At 42.7% G+C, this 15,268-nt stretch overlaps 1 protein-coding gene and 1 long non-coding RNA gene across 8 annotated transcripts; one reads left to right on the top strand and one right to left on the bottom strand.

The window, feature by feature from the left end:
• Window positions 1-15: 15 nt before the first annotated feature.
• On the top strand, window positions 16-7,660 carry LOC107312231. Of its 2 annotated transcripts, none has more exons than XR_004306672.1 (3): window positions 16-852; window positions 4,958-5,074; window positions 7,122-7,660. It is a non-coding gene; the product is annotated as an uncharacterized LOC107312231 (long non-coding RNA). The 2 variants fall into 2 exon arrangements; XR_004306673.1 differs by lacking the exon at window positions 16-852 and adding an exon at window positions 1,583-1,669.
• A 1,482-nt stretch (window positions 7,661-9,142) lies between these two features.
• On the bottom strand, window positions 9,143-13,890 carry MYCN (MYCN proto-oncogene, bHLH transcription factor). Of its 6 annotated transcripts, none has more exons than XM_015859478.2 (3): window positions 13,844-13,890; window positions 11,923-12,751; window positions 9,143-10,838 (listed from the first exon to the last, which is right to left on the bottom strand). In XM_015859478.2, exons 2-3 carry the CDS (start codon window positions 12,647-12,649, stop codon window positions 10,240-10,242), a joined length of 1,326 nt encoding a protein of 441 aa, XP_015714964.1. In that variant the 5' UTR covers window positions 12,650-12,751; window positions 13,844-13,890; the 3' UTR covers window positions 9,143-10,239. The 6 variants fall into 6 exon arrangements, with proteins under 6 accessions (XP_015714964.1, XP_015714961.1, XP_015714959.1 ...); XM_015859475.1 differs by lacking the exon at window positions 13,844-13,890 and adding an exon at window positions 13,637-13,837; XM_015859473.1 differs by lacking the exon at window positions 13,844-13,890 and adding an exon at window positions 13,641-13,837.
• Window positions 13,891-15,268: the final 1,378 nt, after the last annotated feature.

The following is a 15,268-nucleotide window of genomic DNA, read 5'->3' as shown; positions in this document are numbered from 1 at the left end:
CACAGTTATATCTCATGTAACTGCCAGTCTGGCCCTTTTAAAAAATTTGCTATTAAGTTAAGTGGAAGCTTTGCCTGAGCAAGGTATGCAGAAATGAGTCACAGGGAGTATATGGAATTTTCTCAGGACTTAGGGCTGCGCCTGTTGTAGCCAAAGGCAAAATCTCTGGTGGAGCTCAGTAGTGCTTCTCTGAATACATTTCATTTTCCGTACCAATCTCTGTTTTAGTGAGAAACATAAAACCAACATGAAAGTCATGCTGAAACATACCACAAAGAAAGGTGTGTTCTTAAATTGGGTTACCTAACCCAGGTTAGATAATTTAAGCTGTGGTTGCACAGCAATTTAAATTGCCTGCCAGGGAGGGTAGAACTACGTCAGCCAACAGTTAGATGGGCATCAACTAATGCTGAGCTGTAGCCCCAGCTTCAGGCAGCAAGTGAGACAGGTGAGGTTCCCTGGGTCAGTTTAGATGTAATACGATGCACAAGTCCCATCTAAAGCTCCAATTGCTTTCACCTGTCCATGTAAAGACATTGCTGTTAGATTTTTATAAGTTTTTGCAATGTAGACAGACCTGGTGAACATTTTGAGAGAGACAATAACTCAATAGAGCCTTAATATACAGACTTCTGTCTGTAGTAAAGGGAAGACATTTCCTTCCTTAGAAGGCTTGCAATCCTTGTGCTATCATTCCCTGTAAAGACCCCAAGTCTTATGTTTCAGCATGGTTGAAAAATTAACACAGAATATCTAATAACTAGTGTTATTTTACCATTTATACCAGAAATAGGCATTGAATCAATAGCTTTGATGAAGGTGGCTTCACAGAGCCTGACATAGCTCTACAAGGTAAGTCTCACTGCATAAGTTCTGGGTTGGACACCCAACAAGAAGTTCTGATGAAATTTAACAGTTATATAAAACATACAAATTCTGCTGCTGCTCCATTTTTTCTTTCCACCTCCCATCACTGCTTTCAAAACATATGTTTAAATGGTTATTGTTTTGCATTCTTAGCACACCACAAAGAAGTGAGGAGAAGATCATGCTTTGGCTAAAAAAAAATGATGCCCTGTGAAAGTTTTTTGTTAATTTTGAATGGTAAGAGGTGGGTACAGATTTGCTTCTCTTGTGTTGAACTTTTATTTCCGAATGCTGACTTCAGCACCTGATTTCTCTGCACACCAGAGAGGTCTCTGGGGACACAGGGAAGGGGAACAGATTATAAGAAGTGGATATTATACATGATCATATAAAATTATCCAGTACAAAATTATCCCATTATCCAATCCAAATTATCCATTATTGTGCCTATCTAGGATGCAGTACAGAAGAAAACTGACATTGTAAACCCAAAGACACTCCTCCATGACTCCTTGTACAGAATGTCTGCCCTTGAGGCTTACAAAACCACCCACAACTATGAGAAAGGATTTAGCCCAGCATTGGAGGGCTGTAGTGTTAGGAAACAGAAAACACATTAGAAGAGCATCAATCAAAACTGGAAAACAAAACAAATCATTTTACTTACAGTCAACAAAACCCTCAAGATGACTTCTATTTATTTTCTCTTCGACTTATTCCAAGCATCCACATTTGGATATCCAGTCTTTGTATGTGGCTTCAGGTTTGACTCAGCATAAGGATGAATGTGGCAATGTTGTAGGTATGTTGTAGGTATGTGTAGGATGATGTATATATTGGAAGTTGGCTTGTTTTGTAAGAGCTGTATTTCCTGACTGATTGTTGGTTGACTTTTATCTCCTTATCTATAATTACAACTATTATATTTCAGAAGACTAGAAATAAACTAAATTCTATGCTAACTTGAAACTTAAGAGCAGAAGATGAGAAATAGGGCAGAAAACTTGTTTAGTTTTGTTTGAAGGTAGACTGAAAACAAAATGAAATGTTTGAGGCCTAAGAAAGCCAACTACTGACTCATTTGTTCCAGATCTTCTCCCTTGGATGTGCTCTAAAATACCCTGGCACTAACCTAGAAGTTGGCAGTTTTTCTGTCTTTCCTTTGCTCCCTTCAGTTTCCTTTAGGTCAGAGAGCTGTACATCAGTCTCTCTGGTCCACCGTGGCCCAGGAAATTTGAAATATTTTCAGCTGTGTCAGGTTCTACATATGCAAGTTAGGAGGTTCAAAGGGAAGCTTAATTGACACTAATCCTCATCTTGACTTTTGCTCACCTCCTCCTCTTTTCCCACTAAGCCTTCCCACCTTCCCACCTCAAAGCCACAGAAGCTTTACGATTTTTCTTATAAAAATATATATATTTAACCCTTTGGCAATCTCTTAATGCCCTTTTATTAAATCCCTTAACTCCTTTTATTAAGTCCAGGGTAATTAAAATGATTATAAACCTCTCTTGAGAGATTATACCCTTTAATCATAGTGCATAATTGCTGAGATGTAGGCAACATTTGTGGTATATCAAATATAAAAATACTTTGTGCAAAGATGTTTAATAACAATTTTTAAAACTAAGATCTTGATTAAGGAGGTTTAGGGCATTAAAAATTGTATCTACATGTGGTCACAACAAAACACTGAAGGACTTCCAGTACTTTTCCACATGTACAATGGCACAGTTGTAATCAGGTTTCTCAGTTTTTTTCAGCTCTGCCTCCTCAGATGGCATAATCTGTCCTAATGCCATTGACTCCCGAGCTGTTACTCTACTCTGTTTTCTGGGCAACCAGAACAAATACACAAGTAAAATTCCTTCTTGAGTCATTATTCCCCATCAATAGAAGAAAAATCAAGGTCTTTTTTTCTAAAGCAAGTTTAGATTTCCTGGCTGGGAGCTGTGCTCACATCCAATCTGCAGCGTAGTAAGGTGGTCAGCTGAATATATCCTTTTGAACATGCGTATGGATGGATGTTGTTGTAATATGGCTGTGTCCGAAATAAGTTTAGGAACCCCTTTTCTAGTGTAAAATATTAATATGCACTGAATTTATTCCCTCATCGGAGTTTAGGGTTTAATTAAGACAATGTTAGCTAAAATTTCTCACAAAAGTAGGCTTCATTATCACATGCATAGGACACTAAATAGGACCAAATGAGTGCTAAATCAGGCCTTGGCAGCTGCTAATCCTTTCTCTAACTACTAGTGGTGGTTTAATCCCTGTGTCCCTTCTGCTTGTTAATATATGTCCTGAATTTCAGTTCATATTTCCAGAACCAATCTCCTAGAAGTTCAAACATTGAGAGCTGAGAGAAACACGAGTGGTAACACTCATATTATGGGCACTCTTGAAGTTGTAGGCACTTAGAAAGCAGTAGAATGACACGGATCAATACCAAAAGTGTTTATTTACTCTGATGCTTGCTACTGGACTGAATCCTGAAGGCTCAAAATTAGAGTTCGGATATGAAAAACACTAGACAGCCAAGATTTATTTATTTTCGTTTTTATTGATTAACAGAGAGGAGAAAAATGAAATTTGATAGGGCAGACGGCTTAGTTTTGATCACTTCTAGTTGCTGTTTATTTTCAGTGGTGTTTACAGAACTGAAACACTGTAGCACTGCATATTGTCAACACCAAAAGCAGGATAGGAAGATGTAATGTTCTGTAGGGAAGGAGTTCATGAGTAAACCAACTGCTTCTAGGTTAATATTTAATGCATATCCTTTTATTATTCTGGAAGAACAAAATCCAGTCTTTGAAAGCCTTCTATTGCTAAAAAAGAAAAAAAGAAAAAAAAAGAAGAAATAAAAAAAGAAACAGTATTAATTTTTATGCGAATTTTTAATGTTTGTTCAGTTCTATCTGTATGCTTTTATTATAATAAATTGGCCTTTCTAAAACAAATGCCAGTAAGAAATAAGGGACTCAAAAGAGGGCGAGAGTATAAAATACACTGCACTGTAACTTTGTAGGCATTTTAGGTATATCTACAGTTTTCCTTTAGAAATTTCCTTTAGTTCATACTTAACCCCTCACCTTAGCAAGTATTCAGCAGCTCACAGAATGGGACCCTATGTTTTGTTTATGTTTTTACTTAAATAACAAAATTACATTAAGATATAAGTATTAGCAAAGGTGAAATAGATTGCAAATCAAAAAATGACTACTGCAATAAGAAGCAATTGAATAGAAACAGTGAAATTGTTAGAGCTATGATATAACAGATCAAGCTGTGAAAGTTAACTGTGATTTTCAAAACATTGTGTTGTTTTTTTATATTGAAAAGAGTGTGAGTTGTACTATAATTCCACTTAATTTATAATGTTTGCAGTATATAAACATCTGAAATGTATGCAGTAGAAAAGATTAACTAGACAGGTTTAAGATAACTTGATTAATTAAAACAACCTTTAATATGCATGAGTGAATGAAAATGGGCTGAAGACTAGTTGGACTCAACTAGTAATTGTAGGCACCTGAAATTAGGTGTTAATACATAGGTCACTCTGAAAATAAGGCCTCTTACTTATTTCCACAAAAACTAGAGAAAGATTTAAGTTCTTTGGAGTTTAAAAGAAAGCAGTTGTGTAAGTGGTTTAAAAAGGTTTTATGAGTTTTCCCAGTTACTAGTCATTACTGACCTCTGTATGATATTGTATAGCTACCTCATCACTTACATAATGAAATACTAATTACATATAAAGGGAAATTCTGGGAATTCCAAAGTTCTACACACTTATTTTGACAGTGTTTGGAAGCAAAAAGATACAGCTGCCATTGAAATATTTTACTTTATTGCAACTAAAATTAATATGCCAATTATACTTACCATCCTGCATCCATTCTCTATTTTATTGCCATAAATACAATTATTAACCTCCAATCCAAATCACTGCTTTAAATTTCATTTTGTAAGTAACATCAAATACAGGTCAAGTAACTGATGGTACCTAGCAGCAATAACAAAGCTATTAACATAGTTCCCATAACTGCCACTTTCACGTTATAATCACTTTTTCTCCACACTGCAGAACAATGTTTGGACCCATCCCAGTAAGAATCCTATGGAGATGTTCTACATCTGAATGCAGATGTCTTCAGGGAAGAATCTATGTCTCTCTAATAGTGACATAAGGAGAATTAGGAAGGTAAGAAACTAGGTGCTTCAAAGAGTGCCACATTTGTAATGCCCGTAGAATGAAATGTGTAACTAAGAAGTCAAAACCATGATTTATGCTACCTCTGGCATAAGACTAGACCGTATTTAGCTCCTAGACACTGTTCTTTTGAACAACAGGACAGCTGTCATTCTTGAGTAATGATTACTACAGCAGTTCACAGGAATACAGTCTAACCTGATTCAGACAAATAACAGAATGCAGTTAATTTCCCTAAATGAATGCAGTATAAAAGACAGAAAGCAGTAAATACTTAATGCAGACAAGTGAGATTGGGAAATCGGATTGAATATAATGTGAAAAACGAATAACAAGTTTATTTTATCATAAAATGAAAATGTTTCCACTTACCTAAACATTATCAGATGGAAGGTCTATATCATGGGTAATATAGATCACAAATAGAGCAGCTGTAATAGCATACACAAAGCCTAACAATGATTATGCATATTAATTTTAATTCAACACTTCAGAGATTAGTAGTAAATAGGCCTAATTCATTTATGTCTGATGCATGCTACACACCCATTCATTTCACCAGAACGCTTAAAAATATTGGCCATTAATTGCACTTTGTGGATGCGTTTGATTTTTCAGTTTCTGTGTTGTTTAGGAGTGTCACACGGCAATCATGCAGTGGGAAACAAAATACAGCTGTTTGCTTTTTCTTCAAAGGCCCAAGTGTTCTTATTCACTCAAAATATAGATTAGGTTTTATTTAATGGGGTTCATAACTGACATAGAGAATTCCTTGGGTGCATGCAGCATATATGTTAGTCTATACCTAAAGCACACATACAGGGGATCTTCTAAGCTCATAGATGAAGAGTAGCTAACAACTTGTTGCACACTATCTTCGAGTCACTTGTTAAATGCATACATAACTGCTCTTATTGAAAGAAGAGGCACAGAGCTGGATGCGCATTACAGATCTGCAACCAGATGAAATTCTCACCTCATGCATCCGAACACCAAAATACCCATTTTGCTACAGCCAAGCCTCCTTGGAGGGTCAGCACAAGCAGACAGGCAGCAAAAAGCAGCTTGCAGTGGCAGGATGGGAAAGGTAGCCCAGCAGAAGAGAAAGACTGTCTAGGCACAAGGTGTCTTCAGGCTGAGGCAAACTGGTGCTCTGTTCATTGGTACTCCAGCAAACACTGCTGTGCTGGCCCTTCAATTAGCATGGCTCTGTTTTTGCAGTGAGCTTTCTGAAGTTTTGTGTCTCTCATGCTTCTACTGAAATCCCTGCTTATTTTACAGGGCTGAACCTCAAATCCCTTCAAGTTTGACAGCTTTAGGCTAGTGAGAAAAAATTGCAGTTTCTAGTAGAATGGTGAAGGGGAAAAAAGAAAGTGGAAGTAGAGTGAAAGAGAAGAAGGGAACTTAGTTATAAATCATGAAGCATTTGCCAAGAGTGTGATAAACAGTATGGTACATTAAAAAGTACTTAAATTCATTATACCAAACTTAAACCTTTAAATAAAATTAATCTGATTTAAAACAGTCACAAGTCAGAAAACTCAGGGTTAAGAACAGGATCCACTTCAAGTCACTTTATTCTTGCTTGGTTTATCAGCATATTTACCGGGAGCTAATGTAACCTCTGCAAATCTTACACATCGTCAAAACTCAAGCAGTTCTGCCAAGAGTTGGTGATAAGTTGCTATAACTGCAGCTTGGGGTTTGAGAAATGCACTTTCCTTCACACTCATGGTAACAAGTGACCTGGTGGTAATGACATCATTAACACATTTCACCTTTTTATGCTCTCCCGCTGGTATTTTACTTATACTGGTTTATGGGGGAATCATTTCATTTTGGTGTTTGAAGTCCCTTGTACTTTTAGTAGTACTTTTAAGGAAATAAAGATAAAAGCGAGAGGAGATTGTCCTCTGTGATATGTAATTTTGGGAGGAATCCATCTGATTCTATCACCAGATTCAATCTTGAATAAAAACTTGGGCATTTTTTATGGCAAATCAGGTAAGATTGCGATTATTCTCAGTTTTCCCTTCAGGAATAGGCAATACCCTCTTTTAATAACCAGCTATGAGGCACTTGTCAAGTTTTCTAACAGCTTCTCCACATCTTCCTGCATTTTTATGCAAGGTAGGTGCGTATATTGAAAACAAACAAAACAACAGACTGAATAGTTCATTCATTACATGACATAGTCCTTAATAATTCTTAATTCTAGCTATGCTTGAAGCAGGATTTTTTGTTCTGGTTGTTGCTATGTCTCAATGTACTTCTCTATGTACTCTTTCAGGTACTGAAAAGAATTATTAAATCTAGTGTAAATCTCTCTTCAACAGCTATCCTTCCGACACCTTTTTTTTTCTTATGAATCTAAAACCACTATTCCCTATTTAACAATTGCAGTTGAATAACATCCTACACCTGAATTTGTTTACAAAAGCATTTGCCATTAACAAATTGCTTCCTGCATCAACAATGAAAGCAAACATATTAACCCCCAGAAGCTGGGGGAGGGAAGGAAAAGAAGATAAACTCACCCAACAGCAAAAAACACTACAGTACCCTGGAGTGATTGGGGCAGATCTTATCTCCATTGACATCAGTTGGGCGTTTATCGCTGAATTCAAAAGGATTGCACATTGGAAAAGGATTTCAGGATGGGAATTTGTGCTCGATTTCCAAACAAAGCAAAGTATCTGACACCTTTATTACACTCCAAGTGCTCGCTAACACAACAATACGGGACAGAACTTGGTTCATCCTCGAGAAAGGAGCAGTAATTGCTGTCCTCAGCTACCCAATGGAAGGTTGCAGAGGTGGAGCCAGGCTGAGATTAAACACAAAAGACAGGAGGAAACGGACTCAGGTTACAGTAAAGAAAATTCTGAAGGAACATCAGGAAAACTTGATTGTCGTGATTGAAGTGTCCTCTGACTGTTCAATCTCCATCCTTTTAAGACATTCAGAACTTGGCTAAGTTTGACCCTGAGCCGCCTTTTTTCTCACGTAGTTTGTTCTTGCTTTGAGTGGAGGATATGAACCTGATGTCCTCTAAAACTGGGAAGGAATAAAGGTTGTTTATGGAACTGTTGCAGCTCTCAAGTCCGATTTGAGAAGGTAACATGTTAAGAGTAAATATTCAAGTGAAACCTTTAGAAGTCACATAGGCCAAGCTGAACCCAAACAGCACTGCACCAGTTTATTCCAGTTGAAGATACAGACTTGCTGCACTGAAACATAAGTTTAGCTCCCTATGTTTTTGGGACTGGGGGTCAAACACAGACTATAATACACCAAGTTACTGAAGGACACGGACATATGGCACACTTTATTGTGGTGACTTTGCTCTCTACTTGTCTTACCCTCAATGAGATGTTCCGTAGCTCAGTCACCAAGTATGCTATACCTGCATCGGGGATGAATAATAATCATGTCCTAGATTAACCCCTTTCAATTCATCCTTTGTTCACCAATGTATACCTTATTTTTTCAAGTTTGACATTGACAAAGAGAACATCAGAAGTACCTGTACAGTCTAGAAAATAAAACAGGACCCCAGTCTCAGGCAACTGACCAAAATATGACCTGTGTTATCTAAGTCTTGCTTCTGTCACACAAAACACCGTTGCATCACTTGAGATGACCTACTACTGATTTTTTTCCAGACTTCATGCTGTATGACACATGCTTCGCAGCTCTCCATACTTCATTTTTAGTCACCCAGCATAGTAGTAAAAAAAGAGGATTTGTGGCTGGACAAGAATATACATTAATTCAAGTCTACTAGCCCGCCTCACACTTCACTGTGTAGCACATGTTCCATAAGTTCTTCACAAGACACTGAAGTTGGTCTTTGCTGCTGCTCCCCTGCAAAGACTCTGACAGCACAAAAGACGTAAGAACTGTGAAAGAATAGGAAAACTGTTCTTGCAATTACTTTTTAACCAGAAAAGGCAATGTCATGACTGCCTGAATTTCTGTATAATGTCAACTATACTTTTGAGAGTTCACATCCCTAGATATGGCACTAGTTTTTTGGTTTTTATTTCATAGACATTGCAAAGTTAAAGACTTTATTTCAAGGAGCTTCATTTTGAAGAAAAAATAGTAAGTGGCACATCATGTAATTGCTATTTATTTTCATAAACATGAGGTATTTCAAAGTGCTATAAGACGCAGCACTAAATGTACACCATTGGAAGAAATTAAACACAGAACTTTGCAGTTACCCAGTTCTATGCACCAAACATTAACAAATACATTAACTGGAAGAAACAGGCTAGGAAAAGGCATATATAGTAAATTTCTTTACAAAAGTTTCTTAGTTCAAAAAAGTGATAAAGTAATATCTACTCAAAACTTTCACAACTCATTTTCATACGAAAATATAAGTATCAAATTTAGTTATGTATCAGCATCATACTAAAGTATACAGGCAATGTAAGAATTAGTACAGTACATAACAGAGATTAACAATATATTTGTATACAAAAACATGCTCCTCAAACATTGAGGTATTACAGTACTTAGGTATGAACTTCCAGTCTAATACTGGCAGCAAAAGCCACCTCTCATAACCCAAGACATGTACAAAAGGCAAGTGTGTAGATGGTATTTACAGAAAATTCCCAGAGGGCTACAAATGCCAACCCCCTAAAGTAACATCTGTTAGAACATAAGCACCATCAAAATTAGGAATGAATGTTTTGAACTCAACTAGATGTCATCAGCAGCTCCAAATGCTCACAACAATTAAAAAAAAAAAAAAAAAAGAATTAAAAAATCCACCATCTACAGTTCTTAGAATGAAAAACAAAGGCAGTCCATCGCTGTTTGGGAGTCTTGCAATAAACTTCTTGCAAGAACATCCATTTGCTCCGTACCCGGATAATAAAAGTTTGTCAATTACTTCAGGGACTGAATTGAAAGTAAGACCAACATTCTTAACGTCAAAAAAAACACCTTTTTTTTTTTTGTTTTTTGTTTTTTTTGTTTTTTTAAAGAATCAAAAATGTGCAAAGTGGCAATGACTGTCCTGGTCAGCCAAAAAAAAAAAAAAAAAAAAAAAAAAAAAAAAAAAAGAAAAAAAAAAAGAAAAAAAGAAAAAAAAAGAAAAAGGAAAAAAAGAGGATAAAAAACAGAGAGAAGAAATAAGTTTAGCAAGTCCGCTTATACTCTATTTTCTTTAGCAACTGTTGTTGCCTGGCTTGCAATTTCTCCTTTTCTAGCAATAACTTCTGCTCCTCTGCCTGAAGGGAATGGACATATTCAGTGGCTTTTTTCAAAATCACAACTTTTGCAGCTTTCTCGTTTTTAACAAGTTCTGGAACGTGGTCCCTTAACGTGAGGAAACTGGACCGCAGATCATTACGCCTCTGACGCTCCAAGATATTATGGTTCCGTCGACGTTCGCTATCCTCCGAATCAGAGTTTCGAGGACTTGAACTCTTTGACTTTGGTTGGATGATGGGTTTTACTGGACGGGGCACCTCGGCTTTTAACTTCTTCTGTGGCGGCACATCTTCACTCTCCATATATGGAGAAGGAGCGGCATAATTATGCTGCTGGTGAATTGGTGCACAACGCTTTAAAATCAGTTCATTCTGCTGTGTCCTGACCGATGGAAAAGTGGTATTTTTAGGACGCATTGTAATCGTGAGGGTGGTAACAGCCTTGTTGGAGGAGGAGCGTCTTTTCTCCACTGTCACAACATCTATTTCTTCTTCATCATCCTCTTCCTCCTCGTCTTCATCATCTTTTTGGTCAAAGGAAATGGAAAATGAAATTATTATTCTATCAGAAAACAAATACTAATATTTATTGACAAAATACGTGTAGTAGAAACACCAATACTGATTACTATCAATAACTGATAGTAAAAAAAAAAAAGAATAGGGTGTGCTCACTGTCCATAATTAAATATAGCTCTAGAGATGTATATCACACACATAAAACAAAGAAAACCAACACAAAATAAGATTTCTGCAAGTTTGGGAACTTTATGAGGTTTGTTTTTCATAGGATATTCCAAGTTTGAAGGGATCCATAAGCACTGTGTCCAACCACTTCTAGTTTCAAATAAAAGTGGGGCTACCACCCAACTAATCCCAGTGGTGAAAAGTTTTCATACAAAATGCATTCATTTTTACTACAGCTGCAGACCTGGGGCACAAACTGCACACACACAGAGCCACAACACAGCCCTGGCTTGGTGGAAAAGCAGACGGGAAACGAAACAATCGCTGGGTTTGTTCTAGTGCAGAAGGTGAAGCTGCTCCCGCCGGGGACCCTTTAAGCCGGCGCTTGGTGCTGTGCCAAGAAGACAGCTGTTGGAAGTGCTTCCTCACCCAAAGCTGTCAAACCAGACATTAAAGGGACAGCAGGCTCCGCAAGCCGAGACGGATCGCCAAGTTTATGGTGACGATCATACGGACCGCTTAGACACCCAGAACTACTACACTACCGAACCGGATTTCTCCGATGGGAACTATCTGAGGGCATTTTAGGCTCTGACAGAGTACAGACAACGACCCCGCCGTGCGGGCTGCCAGTCAGTTCCATCCTCCCCACACATAAACATCCTCCACCGAACGTAGCTCAGCATGGCACTGCCTCTCGCTTCTGACCACATGCCCCGCGGAACGGCGCACACAACCCTGGAGGACAGGAGGACATTGGGAAGCCCCAGGAGCCACACACATCACCGTTCCCGTTGCTGTTGGCCCACAGCCCCGCACAGAACCCAGCCCCGGGCCCCGCAGTGCCTGTTGCAGCTGCTGCCGCCTGCCGGCCGGCCCGCACCCCGCACCACCCGCCCCGTCGAGGCCCGCCGTGCTTACCCGAGTCGCTGAGCGTGTCGTCCCCGGAGCTGCTGCTGGCCCGGCTGTCCCCGGCGGGACGAGGCGGGCGGCCACCCCGCAGGGTCTCAGCGCCGCTCGGCACCGCCGCTTCCCGCTTGTTGACGGGAAAAGGGAACACCACGGCCGGGTCCACGCACTCGGGCACGGAGCCACCCAGCTCCGCGCGGCCGGGACCGGAGCTGGGGTTGTTCGCGGCGGTCACAGCGGCAGTGGACACAACCGGGGGGGGAGGCGGAGGGGCGGCGGCGGGCGGTTTGCCCTGCAGCTTCTCGCTGACCGCCCGCTCCAGCTTCTCGCGGGCCGAGAAGCCGCTCCACATACAGTCCTGGATGATGATGGAGTTGAGGTTGTTGTTCGCCCCGAGGCCCGTTTCGAAGAAATCCGCTCCATCCGCGCTGCCCCATAGCTCGGCCTCAGGGGGCAGGAGAAGCAACTCGGACGCCCAGTCCAGGGGATCAGCGGGGCGGCAGCTCCCCAGGGCCGCCCCTCCCCACGGCGATGGAGCCCCCCCCGGGGGGTGCTCCTGCAGCCCGGCCCGGCTGGGGGACAGCGGAGGGGTGGGCAGCAGCTCGAACTTCTTCCAGATGTCCTCCCCGGGGGGGGCCGAATCCGGCCCACATAAATAGAAATCATCTTCGTCCGGATAGAAACAAGGTTGTAAAGAGTCGAACTCGAGGTCTAGGTTCTTGCTGATCATTCCCGGCATGGCGGGGCTCTCCGTGTCGATTCCTGGGCTGAGGGCTCTTGTTAGAGGCGGGTTTTACGGTAGTTCCACTAAAAAGAGGAGAGGTGTGTCCGGGACCTGAAACTAAAGCAAAAAAAAAAAAAAAAAAATGGAAATGAAGAAACGAACACAATTAAAACACGAAAAAAAAAATAAATAAAAAGCGCCTGTAATTCCTTACAATATTGTGGGGAAAATAAATAAATAAATAAATAAATAAGAAAAAACAAAACACAGGACCCTGTACAAGTTAAGGAGGAACGCACCGCACCTTTTCGGACGCCGCAGGGCAGCGGCCATGAGCAGCTCCGGGGTGCACACACACCTCCGGTCCTGCACGGAGCTCCACGCTCAGAGCAGCACAGCCTCCCTGTGCTGAAAAGAAAACCCTCCTGATACGCGACCACAAGCAAAGGAAGTTTACTCCTTTTGTCATTTCCAATATAATGGGGAGACAAGGATGCAAAGGAGCTCCCCGAGCCTTGCACCCTCATCAGGGGAATCCAACAGCAGCAAACACCAAACGCATGAACACACCCCAACAAAGCCTGACTCGCTACAGGAAGTTTTTTTTTCCCCCCTTTCTTTGCAGTTTAACACGAGCCCCGGGGAGCAGCTCCCTTACCTCGGTGCCCCCGCGCTACCCGCGGCCGCTCACCCGCAGCCCCATGCTCCTCCTCATCGGGCATTGAAACCGAAATGAGCTGTTTAGTCCCGACCCAGCGTAGGGAAAACGCTGTGGCTGGGTTTGCGAACAGCTGACGGAGAGCAAAAGGGGGAGGAAAAAAAAAAAACAACACACACACACACACAACAAATCCGTGCAAAGCGCTCTGATGAAACGCACCGAAACGCAGCTCAGCTGCTCGCCCCCGCCCCGCCCCCTGCTCCCTTCCAGCATTGTGAGCTTTCCTGCTCCCGAAATACACGAAACCGTTAAAAATGAGAAGCAAGCAGCAAAACAGGCACCTACGGAGTGAGGCGAGCTCGGTGCGACCGCTCCGCAGCGCAGACCCCAAAGATCCGCTCAATGAAACCCCCATTGAAGGGCGGCGGAGCGCTGCCGCTCCCGTCCCATCCTCCCAGCTGGATGTGGGGATTGTATTTATTTCATGGAGGGGTTTTGTCCTCCCCGCTGCCGGCAACCCAGACCCTGCCGCTTCCTCCTCCTCTTACCTCCCCGCTGCCGGCGGTGGGTGTTGCGAGGGGGAGGAGTGGCGGGGTGGGGGGAAGGGAGGGGAGAGAAAAAAAAATAATAAAAATAGCTGACACACCCGGGGAGCATTTAAAAAAAAGGGGGAAGAGCAGCGTAACCCCACCCCCTGATTAACATAGAGCAGGGAGGTGCCTCCGCTTGGCGCCAAAAGCCCCATTCGCTCTTTATTCTCCGGCGCGGTTCGAGGTGCGGGGCGCTGCCTGGGGGTGCGGAGCTCACGGGGGGACACGGAGCTGCGTGATATGAGAACACCGAGGAGTGGGGAAAAAACAATAATAAAGGCAGAGGAATAAAGGGAGTGACTGGAACGCGGGGTCGCCTCCGCTCTGGGCTTTATATGGAATGAACGCTCGTAGTGCGGTTATCGTCTCGCCGCTCACACCTCCGGCACCGCAAAGCAGCTCCCGGCCGGACCCGGCGTTGAGCTGAGCGCGGCGACACCTTGCGGAGGGCTGGAGGCGTGGCGGACGCCCAGCGCTCTGCCTCCTTCCCCCCGGGCGCGGGGCAGCGGCGGGGAGACCCCGATCGACGGTGCGATCTCGGTCCGGCGGCCGCTCGGGGAGGCGCCTCCCCGCTCATAGGCTGCAGGTTGAGGCGGGGACGTGGGCGTAGCTCGCAGGGTGGCTGCAGGCGGCTGTTTGTGTGCGGCCGGGCGGGGCGTCGCCTCCCGCAGCCGCCCGGAGTGAGCCCGGCTGCTTCAAATGTGGCAGCTCCGATAGAGGGACTGTGTGAGAGTCACTGAGGGGGAGCTAAAAAGAGCGTGTCCAGCAGGTCGAAGGAGGTGATCCTCCCTCTCTACTCTGCCCTGGTGAGGCCTCATCTGGAATATTGTGTCCAGTTCTGGGCTCCCCAGTACAAAAAAAGACAGGGATCTCTTGGAAAGAGTCCAGCGGAGGGACCACTAAGATGTGAAGGGCCTGGAGCATCTCCCTATGAGGAGAGACTTAGGGAACTGGGTCTGTTTTAGCCTTGAGAAAAGAAGGCTGAGAGGGACTTGATCAGGTTTATAATAGCTGAGGTGTGGGAGCCATAGTGGTGAAGCTGGTCTTCTTTTCAGTAGTGCGTGGGGACAGGACTAGGGGTAATGGGATGAAAGTACAGCATAGGAAGTTCCGCACGAATGTGCAGAAGAATTCTTTACAGTGAGGGTGACGGACACTAGGAACAGGCTGCCCAGGGAGGTGGTGGAGTCTCCTTCTCTGGAGATATTCAAGACCCGTCTGGACGCCTACCTGTGTGACATGGTGTAGGGAGCCTGCTTTGGCAGGGGGGTTGGACTCGATGATCTCTAGAGGTCCCTTCCAACCCCTACAATTCTGTGATTCTGTGATGTCCGCTGCTGAACTGAAAGCACGCAGATGGTGCTGGTTGGGCCTGGCTGCAAC

This window comes from Coturnix japonica, chromosome 3 (genome assembly GCF_001577835.2).
Source record: "Coturnix japonica isolate 7356 chromosome 3, Coturnix japonica 2.1, whole genome shotgun sequence".
Classification (NCBI taxonomy): domain Eukaryota; kingdom Metazoa; phylum Chordata; class Aves; order Galliformes; family Phasianidae; genus Coturnix; species Coturnix japonica.
This window is presented reverse-complemented; position numbering and strand designations above follow the sequence as displayed.